General features: G+C 46.3%; 13 protein-coding genes across 13 annotated transcripts; 8 read left to right on the top strand and 5 right to left on the bottom strand.

Annotated features, from left to right (window-relative positions):
• Positions 1 to 224: 224 nt before the first annotated feature.
• Positions 225 to 1,334, top strand: N7483_002418 (uncharacterized protein; the record flags this gene model as incomplete). Its single annotated transcript, XM_057085855.1, has 1 exon — positions 225 to 1,334. One exon carries the CDS (start codon positions 225 to 227, stop codon positions 1,332 to 1,334), a length of 1,110 nt encoding a protein of 369 aa, XP_056952004.1.
• Positions 1,335 to 2,228: 894 nt separating this feature from the next.
• N7483_002417 (uncharacterized protein) lies at positions 2,229 to 2,645 on the top strand (the record flags this gene model as incomplete). Its single annotated transcript, XM_057085854.1, has 1 exon — positions 2,229 to 2,645. The coding sequence occupies one exon, from the start codon at positions 2,229 to 2,231 to the stop codon at positions 2,643 to 2,645; it is 417 nt and encodes a 138-aa protein (XP_056952003.1).
• Positions 2,646 to 4,729: 2,084 nt separating this feature from the next.
• Positions 4,730 to 5,443, bottom strand: N7483_002416 (uncharacterized protein; the record flags this gene model as incomplete). Its single annotated transcript, XM_057085853.1, has 1 exon — positions 4,730 to 5,443. The coding sequence occupies one exon, from the start codon at positions 5,441 to 5,443 to the stop codon at positions 4,730 to 4,732; it is 714 nt and encodes a 237-aa protein (XP_056952002.1).
• A 349-nt stretch (positions 5,444 to 5,792) lies between these two features.
• Positions 5,793 to 6,167, top strand: N7483_002415 (uncharacterized protein; the record flags this gene model as incomplete). The annotated part of the gene is made up of 1 exon (XM_057085852.1): positions 5,793 to 6,167. One exon carries the CDS (start codon positions 5,793 to 5,795, stop codon positions 6,165 to 6,167), a length of 375 nt encoding a protein of 124 aa, XP_056952001.1.
• Positions 6,168 to 6,492: 325 nt separating this feature from the next.
• On the bottom strand, positions 6,493 to 7,277 carry N7483_002414 (uncharacterized protein; the record flags this gene model as incomplete). The annotated part of the gene is made up of 3 exons (XM_057085851.1): positions 6,493 to 6,687; positions 6,755 to 7,047; positions 7,271 to 7,277. 3 exons carry the CDS (start codon positions 7,275 to 7,277, stop codon positions 6,493 to 6,495), a joined length of 495 nt encoding a protein of 164 aa, XP_056952000.1.
• A 635-nt stretch (positions 7,278 to 7,912) lies between these two features.
• N7483_002413 (uncharacterized protein) lies at positions 7,913 to 9,675 on the top strand (the record flags this gene model as incomplete). Its single annotated transcript, XM_057085850.1, has 3 exons — positions 7,913 to 8,324; positions 8,390 to 8,727; positions 8,788 to 9,675. The coding sequence occupies 3 exons, from the start codon at positions 7,913 to 7,915 to the stop codon at positions 9,673 to 9,675; spliced, it is 1,638 nt and encodes a 545-aa protein (XP_056951999.1).
• Positions 9,676 to 10,125: 450 nt separating this feature from the next.
• N7483_002412 (uncharacterized protein) lies at positions 10,126 to 10,878 on the bottom strand (the record flags this gene model as incomplete). Its single annotated transcript, XM_057085849.1, has 1 exon — positions 10,126 to 10,878. The coding sequence occupies one exon, from the start codon at positions 10,876 to 10,878 to the stop codon at positions 10,126 to 10,128; it is 753 nt and encodes a 250-aa protein (XP_056951998.1).
• Positions 10,879 to 11,710: 832 nt separating this feature from the next.
• N7483_002411 (uncharacterized protein) lies at positions 11,711 to 12,125 on the top strand (the record flags this gene model as incomplete). Its single annotated transcript, XM_057085848.1, has 2 exons — positions 11,711 to 11,899; positions 11,949 to 12,125. The coding sequence occupies 2 exons, from the start codon at positions 11,711 to 11,713 to the stop codon at positions 12,123 to 12,125; spliced, it is 366 nt and encodes a 121-aa protein (XP_056951997.1).
• A 553-nt stretch (positions 12,126 to 12,678) lies between these two features.
• On the bottom strand, positions 12,679 to 13,016 carry N7483_002410 (uncharacterized protein; the record flags this gene model as incomplete). The annotated part of the gene is made up of 3 exons (XM_057085847.1): positions 12,679 to 12,822; positions 12,870 to 12,914; positions 12,966 to 13,016. The coding sequence occupies 3 exons, from the start codon at positions 13,014 to 13,016 to the stop codon at positions 12,679 to 12,681; spliced, it is 240 nt and encodes a 79-aa protein (XP_056951996.1).
• Positions 13,017 to 14,089: 1,073 nt separating this feature from the next.
• N7483_002409 (uncharacterized protein) lies at positions 14,090 to 14,515 on the top strand (the record flags this gene model as incomplete). Its single annotated transcript, XM_057085846.1, has 2 exons — positions 14,090 to 14,163; positions 14,263 to 14,515. 2 exons carry the CDS (start codon positions 14,090 to 14,092, stop codon positions 14,513 to 14,515), a joined length of 327 nt encoding a protein of 108 aa, XP_056951995.1.
• Positions 14,516 to 15,332: 817 nt separating this feature from the next.
• N7483_002408 (NYN domain-containing protein) lies at positions 15,333 to 16,125 on the bottom strand (the record flags this gene model as incomplete). The annotated part of the gene is made up of 2 exons (XM_057085845.1): positions 15,333 to 15,962; positions 16,039 to 16,125. The coding sequence occupies 2 exons, from the start codon at positions 16,123 to 16,125 to the stop codon at positions 15,333 to 15,335; spliced, it is 717 nt and encodes a 238-aa protein (XP_056951994.1).
• Positions 16,126 to 17,763: 1,638 nt separating this feature from the next.
• N7483_002407 (violaceus kinesin) lies at positions 17,764 to 18,381 on the top strand (the record flags this gene model as incomplete). The annotated part of the gene is made up of 1 exon (XM_057085844.1): positions 17,764 to 18,381. The coding sequence occupies one exon, from the start codon at positions 17,764 to 17,766 to the stop codon at positions 18,379 to 18,381; it is 618 nt and encodes a 205-aa protein (XP_056951993.1).
• Positions 18,382 to 18,711: 330 nt separating this feature from the next.
• On the top strand, positions 18,712 to 21,954 carry N7483_002406 (uncharacterized protein; the record flags this gene model as incomplete). The annotated part of the gene is made up of 1 exon (XM_057085843.1): positions 18,712 to 21,954. One exon carries the CDS (start codon positions 18,712 to 18,714, stop codon positions 21,952 to 21,954), a length of 3,243 nt encoding a protein of 1,080 aa, XP_056951992.1.
• Between the last annotated feature and the right edge of the window lie 3,780 nt (positions 21,955 to 25,734).

The raw sequence follows: 25,734 nt of genomic DNA, 5'->3' as shown, positions 1-25,734 counted from the left end.
GCCATCACCGGAAGTCAATGAATGTACGGTGAAACAGTCCCACTATCAGGACCAGGCTTAACGGGACCATTAAGCCTTCGGTTTCCAAATTGTGGTTCAAACGTAGGCTATTGAGCCACGTGCAAGGCCATGGATAACAAGCCTGCTACACTTTCATTAGTACAGTATATCCGATCCCCGCAATGTAAACACTTGATTTATATTTTATTTCTTTATCATCTGAAATGGATACCACAATAGCTAGTCTTCCCCCTCAGGTAGGCGCAATCCTGATGGACAATATTGAGATTGTTGAAATTGTGTCCATGTTTTCAATCGGCGCATACAACGCTCTTGAGATAGCATTTGTGACATTCGACAAGTTCAAGCGTCACCGCAGCCTGTACTTCTGGAGCATGCAGGTCGCATCCTGGGGGATCCTGGTACATGCTCTGCCCGCCATGGCCCGGCTTATATCTCAAGCATCTAACCTTGCAACGTCAGTTCCGTTCATGATCGGATGGTATGCCATGGTCACAGGCCAGGCTGTCGTGCTCTACTCGCGCCTGAACCTGGTGGTGCAGCATCAAGTTACCCAGCGATGTGTGCTCTGGATGATCATCGTCAATGCCTGCGCTCTCCATATCCCCATGACTGTCCTGTTTTTTGGCCTCAACAGCGGGGACAGACGCTTCGCTACCCCGGCTGCCATCTTTGATCGCATTCAATCGACTTTCTTCAGTGCGCAAGATCTGATCATTTGCGGGATCTACATCCGAGAAGCAGTGCAATCCATGAAGCTGCTACTTGCGACTCGCGAACAAGAAGCTCGGCGAGTCATCAATCATCTAGTCTGGATTACGACGGTGATTGTGGTGCTGAACGTCCTGCTTCTTATCACCGAGTACAGAATGCACTATATTCAAGTCAGCTTCAAGACGGTAGTATATAGCATTAAGCTGAAGCTGGAGTTCAGCGTCCTCAATCGTCTTTGCCATCTAGTGCAGCCTCAGCCATTCGTTTTCCAAGAAGACCTCGAGTTACGTGGTGGGTCTGGTGGTGAGAATCTACGGCCTATACTTTCACAACCATCAGCCCCCTCAGAGACTGAGGAGGTCTGTCAGGGATCGAAACCGACCGGTCCTGCTGGTGAGTGGAGCCAGCATGTTTCTCGTGAGACATGTGAGATGACAGGACATGCCGGGGCGTATCTAAAGTGCGGTTCGACTCCGACTCCGCACAGTATGGAGCCAAGGACATCTCCGAACAGCTCGTCGGGAAATCTGCGCATCTTGGAGTTGACTTTGCCAGAATTTTCACCAAAGATCGAAATTTGGGAACCGAGTCGGGGGTAAATGGCTTAGGCTCGAGCTTATGTGGTCTCAAGGGCGATTCCGCGGGAAATCGTTTCACGCAGTGTTGCTACAGCAGGTCCACACAATAGCAATTTAGTTGTTATTAGCGGGCTGAGTGGGTCCGACTGTTGGGCGTTGATGTCTATCTCACGCTTAAATGGAATGGGTGACCACGCTTTGCCACAGAAGCCCAGCGCGGAACCAACATCGAGGATCAAGTCCGGACGTAATTGTCCGCACAAAAATCGATGGGTATGGTAAATTCTAGATCAGAACTTCGCCGGGTTTAATCGATACAGTATTTGCCCGGCCATATAAAATTTTATCTGATAATGACGCTACTGTGTGTCCTGAAATCAGTTGACGATTAAATGTCTGTAATTAAATATCTGTAGAGGATCATCTTTTGTAGTCTTAACAAAGTAGAAAGCTTTGTAGGTAAAATAGCCTATTTTATGACTTGAATGCCTGTTCTCCTTTGGTCTGATTCTTCTAGTCCTCTTTTAGCAAGGCTCCATCTCTACTGTGAACGAACTCAACTAATGGATATATTGCATTGATTGGAAATACTGAGGAAAATGCACTTTGGCAATAAATCAGCCATTTTTCAAGTTATTAATGAGCGATCTCAACTTTAGATATATGGTGAAACATCAAAATAACATATCGGGGCTTTCAATTCATTAGTATTCTAAGTCTCAACGGTATAAGCGGCCCCCAATTACTACTCCAGTCCTCAGCGCCGTGGATAGAGTGATGCAAAGGCATCTGGAGACTGACGTTGAGGGATAATTTGACAAAAATTTGAGGCTCACAGGGTAATCATCGCACTTCTCGCATACATCTGGTCTGGAACAAGCATATAAAACCTACATTCCTAGCTTCCTCGTCCCTATGGCTACTACTATTCTGACAATGGCCGTACGCGTTCGTAAGCCTGTCCATCAGCGGCCTCAGCTCGGTCCTCACATGGCTATGCGACTCCCTGAGTTTACCTCCTCACCACCAAAATATATTAAGCGCCGTGACAGCCATGGTATTGGAAATGCTTACGCTGACTCCTCTACCGCGTCCGGCTTGGGCAAACACAAAATGACCCTTCGACTAAGGATCCGCGGCTTAACACAGGGGCGGGAAAACCTTTCACTCCAAAAATATCCTTATACACCCAGTGGATGCCCTCCCAGTCAGAGACGCCAGCGAAAGTGTGCGATGCCTCACCAAGGGGCAACTAGGCTGAGTTGGATCCGACGACTGCGCCCAAATTCCCGGCGTTGTTTCCTGCTGGAGCATCACTTGAGCACGACGTGAGGCAAGCAGCGCCATTCTGGGGGCATACCAATTGCACCAATAATTTGCACTGAAAATTTCAGTCGGAGGATACGAAAGTGTGAGACTTTCAGATGATGGCACTGGTGGAATGTGGGGCGTGAAATCCAAGACTTGTTATGTGCCATTGTGAATTTAATAAGAGAGAACGTGTTCCAGAAACTGAGAGTCTTAAGATATATAGTAGGGGGAAATCATCACTGACATATTCTTGTACTGGGTTGTTCTTTAATGTCTCGGTAGTCCTGGCCGGGTGGGAAGGGTCGGAGAATTATATTAAGGTAGATTTAATTAGTCTTAGTCTTTGATAAGTTGTCTTTGATAAGTTGTCTTTTATCCAGTGACTAAGTAGGATGAATAGATTGACGATCTCTTTTCTTCCATCCGATATTACAAAGTGTGTAGAGTCCTTCCGCTTTCGCTGCTTCTTATCCTGCGAATCACCTCATCACTCACCAGGAACTGTAGGAGTGAAGCGCCAATGAAAGTGACCAACAGCTGTATCTAGTCAGTGTCAGCGCCATCACATTAGAGGTCGAAGCGGGAAGTTACCTCTAGTTCAATCATCCATGACTTCCTCACCATACCAATAGCAGCAATGGCTAGCAGAAGAGCTGCCATAAGGAGGATCGAGCATAAGATAAACGTCAATCTTCTTTTCATACTCAATGTCTCCCCCAGGATCCATAAATACCATATAGCCACCCAGAGATAATCAACGAAAACTGTCACTAGCCCAACCTGGTATATTGTGTTCCACACCAGTGCCCCGATGAATGCAATTGCTACTTTCGCGAATGTGGATAGGACGGTCCAGGAGATGAACATAATCAAAGCCACTTGCGGCAGGAATGGATTGCGCTTCTGTTGCAAAATCACACGTAGTAGCTTTGGCATAGTCAGCGGACTAGTATACAGTCGATCAAATGGAAACGCCTTGGGCTTACAGCTTGGAGCGACGGATTAACCGAGGTCGTCCAGAGCCAGATCTCAATCCAGAGCCCGGACTGCCCGCTCCACAGGGGGGCACTTAGTACCAAGAATGAAACGCAATTTGAAATATAAAATACCAGCTCCAGGCGACTGACCGACCACTGTAGCCTAAACCAGCAGTGCACGATCAATCGCGCAATATTGATCAATAGTAGCAAGGTGACTAAAGATGACTGAACTGTATGGGTGGAGGATATAGGGAACATCAGCTGGTCTGTCCTGAGTTGACAATCATTTTCTCATCGCGAGATAGTGGCCATTATATATCAATTCAAGGGCGGGAAGATACAATTTACCTAAGCTATGAGGTCTATATTCTCGGGTTTCAAATAGAGGCAAATAGGTAAGATCTAATATCCTTTCTATGGGGCTCCCAGGAACTATACGCTCCTGGGAGCCCTTTTTTATAGCTTAGCCTGAAGCATGCTCGGACGTGTGGCAAATACTACAATGTAGCAAGAAGCATCGGCTAGTGGACCCATAAATAAACAAACTATATTCTGGGCTATATTGACAAGAACATGGTGATAGGATAGATGTGTTCACTTTCTTGTCTTTGCTGAAATAGAAAATCTCGGTAGTTTGGAAGCGGTATACTGCGCAGTCGAACGTTTGTTCTTTCCACCTTTGAATACAAGCCTGGCCTGATCTTCATAGCTATTTATCTTTTTCTAAGTCGGTACGTAATCTTATACTGACACAGTATCGGGTGATTTCGTTACATTTTTTATTATGATATATCCACAATGTCTATACAAACTAAATGTAAGAGTGGTGTTCCCGAGCACAAAGGATAACTAGCTTACATTTGTCACGCTACGTGGAGCAGAGGCAAAGGTCAGTAAAAGCTGTATATGGTCTACTACTCAACCAAAGAATTCTGATTCATTTAAGTGATTACCCATGACCATTCCATCCACCATTTCCTGCTTCGCATCATTACCGAGGCCCGATATGAGTATAGACAAGGATTCATGGTGTTGATCTCTTAGCCACATAATCAAATTCGACCATGCTGATTCCAGCTACTTGATGTGAGATTCAAAGTCTAGACGGCTCACTTAGCCCTTTCCCTAGGAGTTGTAGCTAGCAAAAGCCTGTAAAACGGCTTTCGAGTAGGTCACCAGACTATACGTCATGACCATATGCGCTCCGTGCAGGCTGAGATACCACTTTGAAATACCAACTGCTCGCTCGAAAGATCGAAGAAGCAGAATGGCTACGCCAAAAGCATTTGTCACAAGGAACCAAAGGAAGGCAGTTGGTAATAACGATGCCGTCGGCGCCGGCTGCGCGAGTGCGTGTATTGTTGGCACCGAGCATAACAGCACGAGAGCTGTCATGTATCCGGGATACCGGATCGACTCGGTATCTCCTTGGTCCCCGGATATGGTGCTCGGTAACATCCTCTCGACAACCACCAGAGTCAATGCCGACGTGTAGCCCAGCTGCAAGAAGGGCTGCTTTGGAAACAAGAAGACAACGGTAGGCAACGCAGCCGCCCATATGAGAAATAGACCACTCTGGCAGATCGACCTTTCGTATCCCACCAGATCTCGGCCACCCAACGCGCTGAGGGTGTAATGGAATTCAACCCCTAGATACCAGATTATAAGGCATAAGCTGAATGCGGTCACCGCAATCGCATCAGTGATCATCTCCTGGGTTGTAGGGAATTGGAACAGGAGGAATTGAGCAAAGAAAATGACAAAGTAGCAGAAACCAAATGCACTGATAACAGCACCAATGGCGCAGTCGCGGAGGTCGCGTGGACTGGATGATGGCATTGTTCCAGAAAGTAATGACATGCTCTGCATTCTCTTGACTGTCATCCTAGGGATTCCGCAGCCATTATATAGCCTATAAGAACTGGCTCATCACTGCCAAGACGAATGTCACAACTGCTTGTTGATCAACGGCTGCGAGTCACTATTCACTAACAACGTTGGAGGCGTCCAACGGAGCGTGGTGAATACCTAAACTTATCATGTTGGTTCACCGTTTTGGAGGACGGCTCCGATGCACACCAAGAATCCACCCCACAGACTCCACCGCACTCCACCTTCTTCATACGTGGTCAAATTTTGCTGAATGCTGCTCTTCTACTGTACTTCGATCTAGTCCTCAGTTCCCCTCATGGATGATAATTTGCGGATCGTTCGACAAATTGGAGAACAGCAAGCTCACAACTCCTATCTTCGTGATTGTTACACGTTGCTCAAAGCTACTCAAGATCTGACGGAAAAGACAGCCGAAGACCTCCACAAACTCTACAGATCCCTTGATACGAGACCGGGATACACTGTTCACGAAATCATCCGGAAATTTCAAAATAATGTCTTGAGCCTCATTGAGAAGGCTTGTGAGTCCCAAGCCGCTTGTGAGGAGCTATGTCAGTTGGACATGTCCTATTCAGCGCGTGTAGTCTTCGAGCCGATACGAAGGATGTATACCGAGGCAGATGTGACTTTGGATGGACAAAAGACTACGGGACCTTATGATTGTACCTAGTAGCAGTCCCACTGGCCGATTCCACTCTTGTATCAACGAGAGCTTCCACTACGGGTTATGGGCGCTCATGGCACCTTACATACAGCTCCAACGACGGCAACGGCCTTTGGTACACTATATTTCCCACTTGTAATTCACTGTGCCAGAAATCAAAGTGTTTCAATAATATTCGCATTTATAGTGGAATTATTGATCACTTAACTATTAGTCTACATTTCGATCTTTGTAAGCCATTTGGTAGCATAGCACGTCCATACCGGGCTGGCATCTTAAGCTAGAGACCAGCTATTGCGGTAGCAGATATCTAATTTGGCTTGAACGCATATTAAAACAAAAGAATGACCCAAATCAACGAGGCTACAAAGGAAAATAAGACCGCCAGCCATGCCACTGCGAACATTTGCCCTCCAAGGGAGGCTCGAATTCCCACTTCGCCCAGGATGCGTTTAATCCCGAAAGCCAGAAGTCCATATCTCACACTGACCGAGATTGTGGCGGCCGTGATCAACAGTGACGAGAGCTGGAAGGTTAGCAAATTCCCCGGTGGCCGGAGTCAATGAACACATACCGTGCAAAGGATGATAAACACGGTTCTGCCGTGAGAAAATCTCAGATTCCAGCCCCCCTAGCGCAACCGCCAACATGGTCGTAGTAAAGCCAGCAATGTAAAGCCCAATGCCAGCTTGGACTAGGCCACGGTATCCGGATATGCCTTTTTGATCCAAGCTAGGAAGAAGTCCACCAAGGCTTTGCCGACGTAGAGTCCAGTATCGCCGGAAGGTTGAACGAGAATGAGGCACGTGGGTGCGAACAAACGGCATCTGCGCGACCCCGGAACTTGCAGTATCCCAGTAAGCCCACGGAGTAGTACTGATACAAACTGGCTTTTATCTCATGAACTTCGGCATTAACCTTTTCTTGAGCCGCTGATATGCTCTGTGAGGAAACCTCGCTTATATCGTCGCGTAGGTTGGATGTGGCAGCGGTCAAAACCTTGCTATCGCTGTCGCCAATATTGGCAATATCTGGATTGCGTACTCCAAACGAATCGCGAGTCGCTAAATCTGGGAGGGTCGGGAAGTTCGTCATATCGACCTAGTCACTGTTCATTATTGCCAGAGTACGTGTATTAGTGGAGCCCAACCTACCTTAAGGAAGTAAAGGCCGCGGGGGAAGAGGTCGAGGAGCAGCCAACAAAGACAAGACACAGACAAACCAAGACGGCTATGCTGAGGGAAATAACCACAGCAGAGAGCGTCTTATCTAGCCTGCCTTTCATCGAGAAACTCATGATTACTCGGTTACAACGCTTCACTTAGTGCAGAAGTGGGAGGAACAAATCAAGAGACAAGAACTAGAAATTTCGAGCATGGCGCGAGGCGAGTAGTTTATAGGGTAATCGTGGATAAGGCAGAGGTGAGCAGGGATGACCGCAAGTTATCAAATTAAAGACACCTTCTCCTTTAAGTTCCATATGCCTATCACCACTATGATCCTCACAAAAACGGAGGGCAGAGCATTGAATGATGGAATATGCGGGCAGCAGGAAACTCCTGGCCTCAGATTGTGCAGGTTCGGGTCAGAAATTAAAGCTGTTTTCACCAGTAAGGATCGTTGGCATCTGTGAACCAAATCTATAGTCTAGTTATGCGAAGGCAGCTGATCGAAAGTGCTATAAAGACCAAGGCAGACATAATTTGACGATCTGCAACTGCAGAGCGACGACGCTCGACGACTCCGGCTCAATGTCTCCCGTACGGCAGTCTCAGGTGGACGAAAAGGAGCGTAGGCTGTTCTTGTACGGCCGGCGTCATTTTCAGATCTCTGCCAAGGTGCATCTGTCAGACGTGACCTTTGAACAGGGATTTCGAAGCCGAATGGACAATCAGAGAAGTATCCGGCGATCAAAAAAACTTATGGAGATTCAGGGATGCCAGCGTCTTATGCGAAAAAATCATCTCCCGGTTATCATGTCCAGGAATGACTGGCGGAATCGCGTGGTGGTGGACCACAGCCAGGAGGACATGCCTTACTTGACTGTCGTCGGAGACTACCAACTGCATGCTCTGGATCATCGAAATCTGATAGCGGCGGCCTGTCAGTGGCTGGATATCGATGACCAGTGGTGGATTGCCGATATCTATGTGACAAATGATGGTAAGTGCACGAGTGGCCGTGAAGGAGAATCACCAAGCTTCCTAGACGACTAAACCTCTCTATAGACGTTGCCAATGCCGATTCCACAGCCCTCCATCACGAGTTCATCCAGTCCATGACGGAAAACTTTACTAATGACAATCGTCCGCCTGATGGCCTGATCTATGAGAGGATCAACTACTATGAGGGCTTCCTTGACGGCCCTCAAGATCGCTTGGCCGCCGACAACTGGTATGCGGTGCTGCAAGTGGTTGTCGGAAGCAGGAAAAGAAAATACCTCGAGCGCTTTTTCAAGATCGAAAAATTACATCTAAGTCTGAATTCTCTGCTTGTCATCGGAGGCCTATGGGAAGACATGCGCATCGGGGTCTTGCATAAAGTCACGGCCATGTGCTGTGATGAGGTAGGTCAACTCCCCTGGCCCAATTCCGTTTCAGTCCGGCTCACTCGAACTTATCTCCAGGCAGTTTCCTGCTATTGGCAAACAATCCTCACAACCTTCAACCGACTGGTCATGGGTAGACGCGAATTGTTATCGCGGATAGATGGAGTCTCAGTCAATCTCATCCAGTCTCGTGCCCCCAAGGTCTCCGACCAAGATTTACGATTTTTACAATCGAAGATGGATGACGGTCAGCTGTTCCGTCATTTCCCAGATGACATTCGCTATGAGTTGTGGGAGCAGCTGCAAGACATTGACTACCCCATCCCAACCCTAAAGACCTTTTTCAAGGACCGGATCTATCTCGAGGTCGCGCAAAGTGTCATGAAACAACTTGTGCCACCGCCAGTATGGGATAAAAGGCTCACTATTGACGAGGGTATATGCCAAATGTTTGATACTGCCGTGTCAATTCCCCATTCCTTGGGAGCTCATTACCTAAGAGAGGATCTTCTAGAATTTTGGCGTTTTAGCTTCCAGTATGGGTTTGAAATGACCGAGCATCAGCGTCTGAAAGGAACCGAGGGACATGATGTCCGCAACTCATCCAGTCTGATTAGACACCGGCCGACGACGCTCAGCGAATCAGACCTTTGGCGGCACTTGTATGCCAAATTGAGATCCAGGGGGTTTCGACTCCTGGAAGCCGGATATCCCGTGGAGCCTGAACCCGAGCTACCTCCTCTCATCCCGTGTGACTACCCGGAAGAAACCACCGAGGAAATTGAAGTCGAAAAGCGATGCGGAAAGCCATTTTCGAACACCGTCGAGGCGGACCGGTTCGCGCTGTCGGCCGAATCGCTGCAGCAAACATCGGAAGCAACACGGGTCACCGCTGGTTTTCTTCGAAAGTGGGTTTTCCGGGCTTTCTTCGGCTATTTGATGGAGAACACAGCCGTGACCAGTTAGACCACCGGCCTTATGAGTTGGCCAGATGGATATCCAATTTCTACGGTCGTGTTAAAATGGTTGCATCGTTCTTAATCAAAATACTTTGTAGGGGTAAATAGGAGTGTTTTACACCCTTCTTTCTTAATACTATTCGGCAGCTATGTATTTGTTAGATTTTACAATAAATCTTAAGCTTCTATCTAGGTGTATAGTATTAGTATTCCTGGTAATTCCATATTTTTATTTTATCCTAATTAGAAGCATAAGTGGCTCTTACTAGACATCAATTTCATATTCTTCGCGATATACAGTATTATCATTGAAAGTATATTAGTTACTAAGAAACCTATTTGTAATAATATGTTTTTTAATAAACAAACGAGAGATGAAAGTAGATGAACATACTTTAGCAGATCCGATTTAACAGCTCCTCTTGCAACGATGCAACCATTGTTAGAATGCCGTATCTCAAATTTTTGTCGACGACTCGATTGAGAATCGTGACACCTCGATAGTTGGGTGAACCTTAGCGACTAAGAAAGACGTATTTCCCGGCGCAGTCCCATTGGAAGACTTCCAGAACCTTGATAAAGCCCAACGGTGCACAAGCATCAGAATGGCAAAGGCGAGAATTCCGCCTATTACACTAATAAGTATCACTTCAACGCCTTGTCTAGACATCGTAGTCGACATGTTGGTGCCATCAAACATGACCCCTGACCTGGATGTCCCTGGAATGGACGAGTCGGCCGTGCCAGCGCCGCCAGTAGTTGGATTTTGAAGCAACGCTGAAGTAAGCGTTGAGACCATGTGATATTGTGAAATGGCTTGAGATGTTTCTGAGTCCCTTTTGATGCTATCGGGTATTGGAAGAGATATCTTGTCTTTCTCCATATCACTGCCTGAGCCTCTTAGTTCAGGGTGCTTCTGCTTGGTGGTGTAGAGCGGGATAGTGGAACCCAGTGGCGGACTTGTGGACTGTTGTACTGTATGAGAAGCCGTTCCTCGCAAATCTGATCCTGTCTCATTGCTGCGTGTCTGTGAGATTGACATGACCTGGCTCGTCTGAAGCGGCGTTATAGGATTAGTACTCTCCTCGATCACTTCGGAAGTTCCAGCTGCTACTGCGTAAGGAGGAGTCGGATCTCCTAGTGAGGTCCGAGTGCTCTCTGTACGATGGTCGTCGATTATCATAGCCTGACCCACAATGGGCTCGCTCATAGAAATGGAGATATCTAGGGAGATCGAGGCGGTCGCCGAAGCAGATAATTCGCTGGTAAGCCAAGGGGGTGCAGTAGACAGCACTGCAGGCTGCTCTGAGCTATATGTGGGATGGTGGGTGCCCAGTATGAAATGAGATGTATGCAAGGCCACGAGGCTTGATGGGAAAAAAGATCCGCATGATTGGGAGACTGAGTATCTGTCAAGACGTTTCATGAGAGTGGACATCATTGCGAGTGAGATACACATGAGGGATTGTAGGTTGTATGTTCCAAGCGTACTCCGTCCAGGACTGTTGATCTCCTGCAGGTATACCGGTCTCATCGCAATCTTAGCTACCGGAATAAGCTTCCCCAATCTCAGCACCGTATTAGAGACCTTTGATAGTTCAGGTCCCCTAAGCCTTGAGGTCAGTGCCGCGAAGACAGATATTCTCCGATGACCTAAAGAACATTGAAGTTCGGTGAGAGACTGACTGGGTGTTTCCTGCTTCCTGGTATTCCATCCTCACATTTTTGGAAGTAAGCCCGCTGTTGATGGTTGGTAGGCTGTGTGGAAGCAGAGGTTGCCGTTAGTAAATCACCGCTCACCTCACGTCGTGTAGAATAGCGAGTATACTACATTTATTTGAGGCGTCTGACCCAAAGCTCCCTTTTTGCACCTTCGAATCCATCCGCAGTTTCCTTCCTAGTTAGTGTTGACAGGGAACGGTGGCTTATGTTTGAGTGCTGGTGAACTTCATTTGAACGAAAGTCGTAAGGGGAAAGCTATAGAGCTATTAATTGAAATTTCCCATGCTCAATGAAATGTTCTTAGATAAACCCTTGGCTCAATGGCTCATCAGCTGAGCCGGGTCAAGCGGGAGCAGCTTCGAAAGCGCCTCGTCAACATCCAGCGCCGCCACCACGAATTTTGGGTTCTGTATGGTATCAAAATCTGGCTCGACATGGAACTCCCTGATGGACGACTGTTTGGCTACCACTCGCACCCCCACCTCCCATTGCCGGCTGCGGATAAAATGGTAGGCAATCAGACTCTCTATCATTAGAATGAGCGCTGATCTCCGAAAGGATAAGAAGCGTGTAGTCATGCGAACTCCCCACGATTATGGATCGACTGCTTATATGCGTACCGTCAAACCAAAGCGCCCCGCCCACAATCCAGGCCATAAGCGCAATATCTGGGAAGAACTAGCACAATACCTGGAAAGTGCAGAAGCAGAAGTTGACATCGTCGAATCATGTTGAGTAGCAACTCGTGCTCCGCTAGTCTTAGAATCGATATTTAGCAGGAGGAATAGACGATCGATTATACATAGTATATGGATCTTTAGTATCATGTATATTTTCAACAGCCTGATACTGCCAGAATATCTTCCTCTATATCTAATTTTACATTAACTATATTGAGCATAAGCAGGGTTGAATTATAAAATAATAGGAGTGTTACCAATTAATAAAGTATATAACCACCTGCTTCTGAGCTTTATATAGCTGACACTGGCTGACATGTCTATGGTTTAAAACAGAAGGGAAAAAGTAAATCACCCACAATCCATCAGGATGCTCGAAATGCAGTTGAACTCAATAAGATTAATTTGCAGTGTATATATGGCAGGTTTCGGCCCCTCGTACGCATACCTCACGGCAACCAATTAAAAGCGCATCATCTTAAAAGACGATCATTTGAGTGGAAACTGAAAGGGAACTTCAGTCTAGAACAGGCCTAAGTGCCCCGTCAAGACCAAGCTATCTTCAAAGTTTAGGAAGTGTCGAGGGACGTCGACGATGGCGGTGGGTTCTACCGTGTCTCGCGCTCCGATCGAAAGATACTATCAGAATACGTTATAATGCTTCCTGTGTTGCCAGGGCGCGATACAATACCTTGGTAATTGCTCTCGACTCCGCCGGGTCTCGTACCTTGAAGAGGCTGGGGCAGAGTTGCCTGTTAACTTTAGCGAGAGAGCATAATGTCTGAGCAAGTGGACTTACTTCTGACTTTGTGGAAAGCATTGCTGTCTTGAGTGGTAAAGAGGTCTGGGGATTAGTTGAATTAACCATCGTAACACGACAACGAATCGAACATACCACAGTGACCACGATGGCCATGGCACTCAAAATCAGCAAGGCAAGAATCATGATGATCCGGTTGCCTTGAGACAGACGATAGATGACATGCTGTCGTCTTTTTATATTTTCTGGGAATTCTATCGGATCAGATGAATTCCATCGGATCATATTGATCAAGTTGGGATCGCTCGGGGTGAAACAGTCAAATTAATCTAGATCACATAAGTTGAGGACCTTTGTTCAGCAGTCAGAATTTAGGGGGGGGCCATCGTTATCTCACACGCCTCATATTATAGAGCAACTACTGATGAATTTTATCAACGGTAGTATACTTCTTGTCCATCGGCTGCATAAAACATAGGATGGTGAAAAACAATATAGGTACCATTGACAAACGATAGATAAGAATATGTACAACTGTTTATATGTCGTCTCTGTTGCGTTCCCAAGGTTCTTACCATTTCTTCGATATGATTTCTTCCTACCCAGCGTGTACCTTTATGGGATATATGTAGTGATGTGCTGTTTTGAAAATCGAACCCATCCTAGCCTTCTGGATGTATCCTTTGTCTTGTTTATCTTTCCCTCGGCACTTGCGTCGTGAGGCAGCTGAAGATGTCTGTTCACCTCGGAAACGAAGCATTCGAAGTACAGTCATGTTGTAGTGACTATGAAGGAGCAGGGTCCTTTCAGACACGGTCTACTGCATCCACGGCAGCCACCGACGAGGTGTCTTCCCCTCCCATTCAGGTGAGGCCGCTTTTGCCACTTTGCCCCGATGGATGTGAGCACACGGTTCCTACATTCCATCAACCGCTTCTCATCCTGGGCTATCTCTGTGTGACCAGAATTATTCCAGAGGATGATGATGCGCTTTAGAAGATCACCTTTCGACGCGAGCAGGATTGGGAGCATGAATTTATTTGCAGTATGACCACCTTTTGCCTTGGTTGCTTTCAATACGCCGCACTTTGACACCGGCTGAAGGTCTTCACACGATGTCCTTGATGGATATTAAGTCGCAAATTCGGTTTTTACTCTACATACTCGGCATCTACTCTGTACCGCAGACAATGTTTTTGCAGGCATGCTTCCAACAGAGGAATTGCCCATATAGGTCTTTCGGGATTAAAGCGAGCACCATGCTGATCTGCCTTGCCCTCGATGTCATCCGCGCTGAAGAGATCAACGACTACGAGTCGCGAAGTTTCTGGCCGTAGGATGACTCGTTCCTTCCCCTAATGGTCTCGAGGCTCACATTGTTGCCCTTATTTGGAAATGGTAAATCAATGGCTTGTTTCAAAAAATAGGTCAGACGTCTTCACCAGGCCTTCCAGCGCGAAGAAATCCATGTCGCTTCAACAAATCCTCGGCATATTCCTTCTACGGATGAACAACGAATAGTAGCGTATTACGGACAAGGCTTCCAATCGTGGAGCCAGCTGCTGTTGCCGAGGATTTCTGCTGTGCTGGGGCTTCCCCAAAATAACGAAGACTACCTTGATGACTTCTTGATTGATTTTCTTGCCAGGCTATTCCATGAGGGTAAGGCAGAGGACCTAGACTAGCATCTTAGCAACATTTCTGAGATTGGGAGAAACCAAGGCTGGTAGGATTATTGTTACTGAGATATTCCACGTAAAGCTTTCCGGTACTTTGTACCGGCCCCAGTCTGGTAACTAGGTTATTATGAATTGACTCATTTAGATAGACTGAGCCTATTCACTGACAAACTAATAGATTGGTGTATCATGGTCTTTCATGTCACCGACCCTGATAATAGACTGATACGGGTCAATCAATGTCGGATTCCTTTAGAGATTGAATCAAAATTTAGGGCTCTACCATCAGAAACGGTGGGATCCATAATATAGTCGAGCCCTCTCGCGCTTTATGAGGCATGTGCCTTAAGAAGGGCCACTGTATCATTGGATACTAGCTGAGTGACTGCTCAAAATGGGGTGAGAAGGAGGAAATTATCTTTCTTTATAATGATTCATTTTGTCTTAAACTGCTTCTGCTACATATAGAAAATTGCACTTATTGGTGAGGATTTGTGGAGGCCTTGCGCCCGTAAAACCATTTAAACCTCTTGTTCGTGTCACAGCTCACCAGGAGCAATATGCCCTGCATTCATCCCTTGAGAACGCAAAGCTGGGCTTTCTCGAACTTCGCGAAGCTAAATGATATAAACCAGCATTGACCTATTTTCATTGCCATCCATTCCGGTCTGTTGTGAAACATGTTTCTCATTGGTTTACGCCTGGAATGACCTATTACATACGTTTGTCCAATTTGTTCGGTTACCCTGACATCTAGTTTGCTAATTCTTCTGCGATGCGGACCTGATCAAGTCAAAAGTCGTCGAGCTTGAATGACCTAGATTCACTTATTATATGAATTCGAAGAATCTTTGCGCCTCAAACGCTTATCTTGTACATAGATTTCATTAGGTTTACCCTCCCGAGGAGCGTGTCGTGTAACATCAAATTGTGGCAAGACAGAAAACAAATCACTGAGTTTGGAGTATCCGTAGGTGCGAGAGTCAAAATCAGGATATTTTTTTGTAAGCGAATTGCCGATATACGAGAGTTCAGCCCATCCGTGATCGTCGGAGGCTGTCTCTATTGTCGTATGTAGCAGATTTACCAAGTCCTTGTCTTCTTCGGCCTGTCTTACTGGAATGTGGTTCTTGGGCGTAAAGATTCTATCGGGATGCGGAACAAGTTCTTTGTGGTAAACAAGGTTTTCGGTACAAATAAATTTATCGCAAGCGGCGACGAAGGGCTTCGGTGTCTTTTGCTCCCCAAATCCGTAAACAATTGATCCGGATTCGCGAATACGAGCGGCTAGCCGAGTAAAGTCAGTGTCACTAGAGACGAGACAGAAACCATCAAAACGGCCCAAGTGAAGAAGGTCCATCGCGTCTTTTATCATTGCTGAGTCGGTCGCGTTTTTTCCGTGGGTGTAAGCGAATTGCCGGATCGGCTGGATTGAATGCGTGAGGAGCTCTTCCTTCCAGCCACTCAAGTTAGTGTTAGTCCAATTGCCGTAGGCCCGCTTGACATGAGCGGTGCCAAAATTTTGCCACCTCGGCCAGTAAAAGCCTCGCCGTAGACGGCATAGCATTGTCAGCATCAATAAGGACTGCGAGCTTCTGAGTGGTATCGCCGGCCATGACTCTGTGTAGATAAGAGGAGAATAGGTTGACGGATAATGCTTAGGCTTCTTAGTCCATAAGAATTGACCCCTGGCCAAATCATGTGTAACTAACCAGTGAGTAATGACATCGGCTATTGGCCCTTGAATCATCAGTAATGACACGTGACTATCGCATTTGGCCAAGAGGCCGGTCTAGTCTCGACAATGGTACGTTACTCCTTATAGGTTCTTAACCATGAGTACTTGGTCTCCTGGTGAGTGTCTAAATTATGGTAGATCATTATATTTGGAAGATCGGAGAAATGGTACAATACTGTCATCAACCACTAGAGCTTGTCGCGCTCCAGTCTGCCTATTCTTGCTTCACGTTGCTGTGATTTGAGGCTGGTGCAGATCAGGAACAGAACCGCACCGTCGGAATTAGTTCCTTGGAGATCTCTACAAAGTATCCAGTTGATTTTCAATCAAATTGATGCCCTATATGTATATAGAGCCTTTCTTATTCCTCTAAGCCAACTATTAATCTTCCTTTGAACTACAACAAAATCTTCCTACATTTCCTTGGAAATAGATAATTATACGCTCATATTTGAACAGTCCAATCTAGGTGACATCCATAGATCGAGATATTCTAGAATTTACGGGTTGGGGAACAATACATAAGGAAATGTGGGCCCTAGCGGTAATGTACCACTCCATTTCTCCGACAAGAAATAACATCTCAGAATACGGTAACCAGACTAAGCACATGAAGAGACAGGCAACTGAAGAATTCCAGTTAAATGACAAAAAAAATGACACAATTGATTGAGCTTAATGCTATAGCTGAAGGTCAATTGAATGAGCCTTCAAGGGGCTATTATAACAGTGTGTTATGACACGATCCTTCCGGTAATCAAGGAATATGAGGGGACGCGGACTTGGCTAATCCTAGAGAAGAATAGTAGTAAAGTTTTCTGTATTCGGTCCATTCGTCCTCGATCTTTTTGATTTTCGCTTCTTGACCTTCCGCATCATTGTTGAATTTCTCGTGTGTAAGCTGATGCGCCATCATGCATGTAAAAAGTATGCATTCTAGTCGATGTGCTTGCTGGGCCGGTTCGGGATGTGCTTAAATTTCCTGCGACCACCACCACGATCCTCGGTCATAGAATCCGCCTTACGCTTTTATGAACACGGGCTTTACTCAGTGACCTGTCGTTCAAATTGTACATCTCTTTAATGGAGTGTTTGTTCCTGATGCACGCCATGCCTGGATCCACGAGGATATTCCGTCCCGTCTTTACTTCCGGATCCGTACCTCTTGAGAGCAGCAGATAAACCATGTCAACCTTTGCCATAAAAAGACAGCATGCCAAAGTGCTGGCTGGCGCCCGTTGTTTCAGCTGTTAATGTCAAGATCAACATGTCAAAGGAGTTTCTTCACAACTCTTGGTAAAGTTTTCGATACATACATCAAGCCACAAAACACTTACAATACAGTAGCATTTTACAGACATGCATCTTGTTTGACCGCTTTACCCCTCTTTTTCAGCCTTGTACCGCTTGAAATTATTGCTTTCGCGCTTCAGCGTCATTTAAAAATCCATTTAAATTTGCTCCCAACTGTGCCTTTGTTTCTCCTCAGTCTTCCTGGGCCTCTTTTCAAGAAAACATGACCTTCAAACACGACGACTATACTGTAGCATGGATCTGCGCTTTGCCGCTAGAGCTGGCAGCAGCACGACTCATGCTAGATGAGCTCCACTCCTCACTGCCCCAGCCAGATACTGATCACAATGCTTATATACTCGGCAGCATCATTGGACACAACGTGGTCGTTGCATGTCTCCCATCAGGGGTTTACGGAACGACATCTGCGGCGACTGTTCTCGCTCAGATTCTGCCGACCTTTCCATGTCTTCGATTTGCGTTGATGGTCGGTATTGGGGGCGGTGTGCCAGGCAAGAAAGCAGATATTCGCCTAGGTGACGTGGTTGTCAGTATACCAACAGCGACCGTGGGAGGGGTGGTCCAGTATGACTACGGGAAGACACTCCGTGATGGATATATGCAGCGCACCGGATCCCTCAACAAGCCACCGCAATGTCTCCTTACAGCAGTGTCGCGAATACGCTCTGAGTACTTGCTTGAAGATTCTCCAATCAAGCGAATGTCAATGGAAATTCTTGATAAGCATCGGGCCAGCAGGCAAACCATCCGCCCGGATTACGACTGGCTATTCATGGCAATATATGACCACACCAATGGCCGACTGCTCCTCATGCGATAAGACTCGACTGGTACAGCGCGCAACACGAGTGAACCACGAGCCTCAAATTCATTACGGCCTTATTGCATCGGGAAATCAATTGATGAAGGATGCCAGGACGCGCGACTCTATTGCTGATAATTTGGATGTACTCTGTTTTGAGATGGAAGCAGCAGGGCTTATGGACCATCTTCCGTGCCTAATAATACGCGGTATTTGTGATTACAGCGACTCTCATAAGAACAAAGAGTGGCAAGGCTTTTCGGCTCTTACAGCAGCCGTATATACACGAGCACTTTTATCTTTTGTTCCGCTTAGAAAGCATGCCGCGCTTTGGAAGCAAGGTATGACATGCTTGCTTACAAAATCATTCCAAGGTTGGCTGATCAAGTTTTAGCCGTCGGATTTACTGAGAAGGAAAGGGCTCTCCTTGCAAAATTATTTATTACGGACCCAGAAGAGGACCTGAACACGTTGAAGAGGATAAAAGGAAACCGCGCGCCAGGAACCTGTAGCTGGTTCTTGGAATCCAATGAACTCCAAATTTGGTTTCGACGAGCAAAAGCTGTGAGCGACCTGGAAAGAAATGTCTTATGGCTCTATGGCAATCCTGGAAGCGGCAAATCCACAATGGCCATGACGCTTGCAGAGGAACTACCCGCGAAAGACTCTTTTTCTAAAGAAGACAGTATATGCTCCTTCTTTTTCTGTGATGGTAGCTCTGAAAATCAGAGGAAAGCGACATGTATACTTCGAGGTCTCCTGTATCAAATAATAAAACAATACCCGCCGTTTGTCGACCCGTTGATGTTCAAGTATGAAATGCAAGGGGAGCGGCTATTTACGTCATTTGATGCATTATGGGCCGTCCTTTTGGATATAGACCGGGCGTCTAAGGGTGCCGAGATATACTGCATCATCGACGCTCTCGACGAATGTGAGAACGAATCGCAAAACTACCTACTTCAGCAGATTAATCAATCCTTCAGAGAAGCAAGGAGAACCAATCTGGTCCCGTCCAGTCTGCACTTTTTGATACTCAGCCGTCCATACCCAGAGATAAAGGGTCGTCTATCCATTTTCAAATGCGTAGACTTGGGCTCATACATGGAGTCATCCAATGACCTGATAACCATGATCCGATATAAAGTACAGGAGCTTGCAGAGAGAAAGAAATACTCCGAGTCTGTTGCCCAGAAAGTGGCCCAAACACTGAATGAAAAAGCCGAAGGAACATTCCTATGGATTGGAATTGCCTGTGAGGCATTGAGCCAGGTCCAGTCCCGAAAAGCAATTGAGACATTAGAGACCTTTCCGCAGGGATTAAATGCCCTTTATCAATCTCTGTTTGATGCAGCCGTCGAATCCAGCGATGCTGACGATTATCTACATATGGTGATGATCTTTAAGGTTGTTACTTTTGCGCTGCGGCCACTGACGATTGTGGAAATAGCTGAAGCATGTCAGTTATACTTGGACAAAGACATCGGTACCCGCGTGCAGTTTACCCACGATATTATTGACATGTGCCGCTTATTGATAGTTGTCGACAATGGCTACCTGCGGCTTCTGCATGAGTCTGTGCGGGACTTTTTAATGGCTAGTGTGATTGAAATGACTCCTCTTAAATCTAATCATGAAATTTCATGCCGCTGTATTGAGGTCTTATCACAGCAATGCAGGCCAGGTTTGAATGGATCATCCTGGGAACGCAATCGTGGATTTCTTGCTTATGCGATTCTCTATTGGCCACAACACGCAAGCTTGGCTCAAACGGAATTTTCTGTCCAGAAAGAGCATGAGACATTTTTCCACGACGCTCTTGGAACATGGAATTGCTGGCTCGATTATTATGAAGAATTAAGGGAAAGATCCTGGAGCAGTATAGGGACGAATCTATCCGCAATACATGTCGCAGCTCGGTGGGGAATCATGCCACTGATCTTAAGCTTCCTCGAAAGAATAGAGGATAAGGGCATCCAAGGAAAATCCCCGCTGCTTATTGCGGCTGAGAGTAATCAAATAGATGCCATCCGTCTCTTGGTAGATTCCGGCGCGTGCTTGGACTCCTTGAGCGACGAGCATCAGAATGTCCTTCATGTTGCTTGCAAGAATGGTCACTTCGATGACCACGCAATGATTGAGTATTTACTCATCAACGGAGCCTCCCAATATACCTGTGATGAATACAACATGATACCCGTCCTCTATGCAATTGGTGACGAACGTGAGGATCTTGTTCGAACTTTTCTTCGAAATGGATTTGACCTAGACTATGGGGTTCAAAGGCGGTCGTGGCCCGGTCGATCAACGGAAAACAATTTTATATTCAGAATGAATGAGTGTCAGGGAGATTTAGATAGTGGACTAACAGTGCTCCACTTCTGTGCCCTGAATGCATGTCCCAGAATGAGCGCGCTCTTACTTGAGTATGGGGCCGATCCGAATGCTCGATCTAATTTTGGCGATACTGCACTACATCTGGGGATAAGGCGCCGGCTTCTCGGCCGTCGAATTGACGATGAATGGGGAAATGGACAGTACGCTATTGAGTCATTGCGTGATTTGATTACGGATCATGAAGGCTCAGAAGCCTCTGATATCTACCGAGCCATCGACGATGCCAGGATACGCCTGATAGAGACGCTCCTCGAGAGTGAATCCATCGATGTTAATATGACTAACAATGAAGGGGATTACCCTCAGCATGTGATCGATTTCAGTCGATCTAATGCGCTGTGTATCCTAGATAAACTAGTGGAAAAAGGCGCAGACGCATCTCAACGGAACCGGGCTCGCCAGACGTGCTTCCATCTCGCTAATAAAGCAAGGAACCTAGAGGTGATCGCCAAATTCGTGGAAGATGGTCATGATATCAAGCTGCGAGATGCCGACGGGTTGAGCCCGTTTCACCACGCACTTTTGAACTGTAATGCAGATGTCCTGCAGCTCTTTTCAAGTGCTCGCAGTTACGAGCTTTCGGAGGTTTGGTATTCTCTCGATCACCTCGACAAAAGTCCGCTACATCACCATGTATCATCTGTATTTTGCTCAGTTGAGGTGATTTGCCTCTTGCTCAGGCTTGGTTGCGACATCAATCAAACTGACACAGAGGGGAACTCGCCCCTAGGCCTTTACTTGGATTCGTTTCAACTGTCAATTCAAAAAGATGTATTCTGGCTGCTTTCTCAAAAAGGCGCCGATCTTCTCTGGCTCAATAAAAGTGGACAAAACTTGGCGCATCTTCTCATGCACCACCAGGGAATAGATACCGCGATCATTGAGTTCTTGTTCGAGACGGGTGTGGATCCAGCGGCTCAGGATCATGAAGGGAAAACATTCATACACCATGGAGCGATTCACGGTGCATTTACGAAGAACCTCTTAGATTTCCTTGATCATAAAGGTTTATTGAACCTGTCTACTCCAGACTTAGCCTCCAAAACCCCCCTCGACTACGCCAAAGAAGAGGTGCAGAGGGAATCACTAGAAGATCTCCCCTGGTGTGGAAGATGGGAGGAATCCTTCAATAATTTAACCGCAAAAGCTTTGTCGTGGTATGAAATTTTTAGCTACAACCATGATATGAGCTGACCGTTGTGCCAGATAAAGTATGATATAATGCTTGTTTAGGCCTGCAAATGACCGCTGTCACAGCCGCACGGCTCCAGACAGTACCAATACGCCAGCCGCGACCCATGTTGATTGTAAGGCTACATGTGGAGCAGAGTGACACTGAAACCATTGTCGAAAATGAAATTTGGCCACATTGTTTTTTTCATACACTGTAAATATCAGAAACATAGCGAATATTCCAAGTCGGAAACTCTGATGTATAATACTAGGACGCAAAGGCTGAGCATGATATTCGACGAATGAGAGCGCCTTCCTCACAAATTCATTCTCTGGGGAATTGTTTATCTGTTAATCTGTTCATACGTAGTAGCGTCTTCGAAGTGTATAGGAGCGTTGTCCCTGACTTGACGTCTTGTAAGTAGATTTGACAGGACCTTTTTTTAAAACTTTTGATCTGTCTGAAAAGAAGTGTTTCTTGCTAAAATGAAATACGAGGCACGCTCCAGTTGTCTTCTCACTCCAGTACAGTAATCTCTACTTCCGCCAGTGAGGCTCCAGGGCTCCTGGGAGCAGCCTTGGTCAAGCCCAATGTGGCAATTATGCAATTGTATAGTGGAGGCAAGTTTCTGGTAGAGAAGAAAGCGCAATCTGGACTGTCTCATCGGCTATAGGTGTAGCCATACAGCAACAAAGCAAACATGATGCCAAGCTGGAGCAGCAGCACATTTCCTCCATCACATGTTGCTCATAGGATCAAGGCGTTCCCAGGAGCTAGTGCGGAAAATCCCAAGGATTGACACGATACAAGTGAAGACGGACCCACCGCGCATCTGGGTTCCCCTGCACACAAGGAAGCTATCTTCTTAATTCGCTTACAGTGTCTATCATCCAGAGTTAAATGCAGTTTTCAGTGTTGAAGATTCATCTGAACTCATGAAGCTCCTGAAAGCGCCGTATGTTCGTGATAGGGATGTCCTATTCTTAGCCATTTTGACTGGCAAGAGCTATTTTGACGACGTGATGAAGTGGAACTCTTTTCCAAGCTAAGGAGACATAGCTTGAGAGGATTCTGACTCCCAATCAAAAACTTTCCACGCCGCTTGAAACTTCATACATGATTTCTGCGAAGCATTGACCGACGAGGACAAGCAGAGGGTGCATTAGCATTGTCAATCTTTCCTAGCGCCACCTGATCATCAGCCAATACATATTGATTGATCCACGATCAAAAGGCAGTCGCAGAAGTGGTCCATTCTGTTCTGTGAGGGCAAAGAATGACTAAATTCATTACATACCACGCACAGCTAAAGACACCATCACAGTGCCAGCGATACCCTAACAAATATTGATATGTAAATTATGAGCTTCCTCTGTTGTCAATGGCCAGCTATCGTATCTTCCAATGGTTAAATTGGGACCACAGAAGCAATTTGTAAAGAATCTTAGTTCAAGTCCTGATATATACATCAACCTATAAAGGTAACACCAAAAAAATTCTCTTTCCTTAGAGATCATTATCTCTCCAATCAGTTGGTCCACGTTAGGATTATCCAGAACAAACTACGCTTTCTGAAATAGATTCGACATATTGACGTAAGCGATCATACTAGTGTCGCTCAAGTCACGAATCGTCTGTTCACGATTATGGACTGCGACTCCGTTCACGTTATATACTTGAATAACCTCCTTACAGTTGATATCAACCGCAGTGTAGTATTTATAGCGGAATCGATCAAAGATATATGCCAGGTGGTTATTTGTAACCATCGATGTAAACGCATTTCCCCTTTGCTTAAGCATCCACTACTCTATGTGCTCCGCGATGATGGCGTCGGATTTGATGCTTTCGTTGACCTCGAGTGTTTTGCATCGACCTTTGAGATCATCAAATTAGTCTTTTAGGGATGGTGGCAAGAGGCGGTCGGGGGAGAAATGTTGTATTAGTTGTCGAATCATGTGATTTGAGCTGGCAACTAATGGGACTTTCGAAAATAAGACATTATCAACGGTACTCTGGGAAAATGAGCCACGTGACTTTTATCGGTCGCTACTATGCATGTTAGGTAGAGCCGAACCCGCAGGCAGTCCGCTGAATGCCAGGGGGGTCTACGACTGCTTCCAGGAACCCGGCCCCTGACCATGAGGGTCTCACGTATCTTTTCATGAAGAGAGCGTCTTCCTGATGAACCATCAATATGAAAGAAAGCTAAAGTCGACTCTAGATACGAGACTTAGCGCGAGGAAGCAAAAGAAGACAGCTTCCTCGCGTTCAGGGGAACCCAGATCCGCTATGTGGGTCCACTTCCTCCACTAGTCGTATACACTCCATGTCAGTCCTGACACTAACAGGGTGCTGCAATGCTGATTTCCTGCGTGGTCGGACCGACTGGTGAGATTGGGGCCGAGAAGGGGAAAGGTGCGGGCTTAGACCAAATCAGCCGTTTTGCTCCTGGGAGCGTGTCTGCAGCACCATCAATCAAGAGATAAGATGAGCCAGTCACTTACTTGCAGTACACATTATTAATACTCCGTAGCCCGATGAGTCCTGGGATCTATATGAGTACTACGACCTTGCTCAGCATCTGGATTCGCAGTGGCATCTGATTGGACACGTCTCGCGCATCAACCGGCTAAGCTCAGTGATTGATCGAAAGCATTATTTGAAAAATGTGGGGTCTAATTAGCAACGACTGAGATCCTGGGAGCCCGAAAGGTGGCTCACCGCGGAAGCCGAGAATCAGAAGCAGCTAACCAACGCAGGCCATTTCATGACAAAAGCTTCGCAGCAATTCGCTTACTTATGCTGTGGCTCAAAGAAGTGCTCTCCTCCATATCACCATGAAAAATCTTCTCCCTTTACATATGTCTTGAAGCAAGGAAAGCGGTAGTCTGCCAAAGTCAATAAGTTCCTTCGACTTTTCATCCCGTGCGTGATCTTACCGGTCAAGGACTCAATATCAGTCATTGATCTAGCGTAATGCCCATAAACCACTTCTCTAATTTGGTCAATCGATGCGGAACTTGGGTTTCCGTGCTTGAGACTTCGTCGAAACATTTTGACTTCGGACCTTGCTTTTAAGTATGAGCGCTGGCATAACCGTCGGGTCCGCCATGATTCGAGGTCATGCATTGACATCAGGAAGGATGCATCGCGGGAAATTGAATCCGTCCATTTTTGTATCCAAGACTTTGAGTCTCTCACCTCCCAGAATATTTCGGCACTCCTCCAATCTATGGTATTTTAGAGCTCTGTCAATATCTCAGGGCAGGAATGAGCATACCGTGTTTTATAAAAGAGGGAGGCTCTTCAACCCAAATATGCCACTCTGAGCGATCTTTTTCATCCATTTACAAGGGAAGAAGACTGTCCTCAGCGTATGTAATGCCGTTCATTAGGGAAAAGGGGTGTATTATATATGCAGTGTAGGGTGCGTTAGGAAATAAAAGGAATGATTCCATAAGCAGAGATTCAGTCACCGTGAGCCGATTCAATGTGAATCAACACTATCGGAGATCACTCAGTTGAGGCCCCCGCAGTCTTTTCACTCATGCAGCACAGGTGATGATCCCTCTTGTAAAAACATGGCTAAAAATTAGTGAATCACATATCCGGACCTTTATGATGGTTGTCTGTAGCTGCTATGAACTTGTCAAACCGCTATTTAGTATGTGAGTCTAGGTTGATTGTTTGACCCAGGTCACGTGGCTGGCAACTTCCGCGGCGACCTTGGTGTGCTTTGGTATTTACCATAGACAAACATTCTGAAGACCTTTAAGCTACGTAAAGAGAGGTGCTAT

The sequence above is a fragment of the Penicillium malachiteum genome (genome assembly GCF_028827825.1).
Source record: "Penicillium malachiteum strain IBT 17515 chromosome Unknown utg000001l:1.0-8184562.0:1.0-8186909.0, whole genome shotgun sequence".
Lineage (NCBI taxonomy): Eukaryota > Fungi > Ascomycota > Eurotiomycetes > Eurotiales > Aspergillaceae > Penicillium > Penicillium malachiteum.
This window is presented reverse-complemented; position numbering and strand designations above follow the sequence as displayed.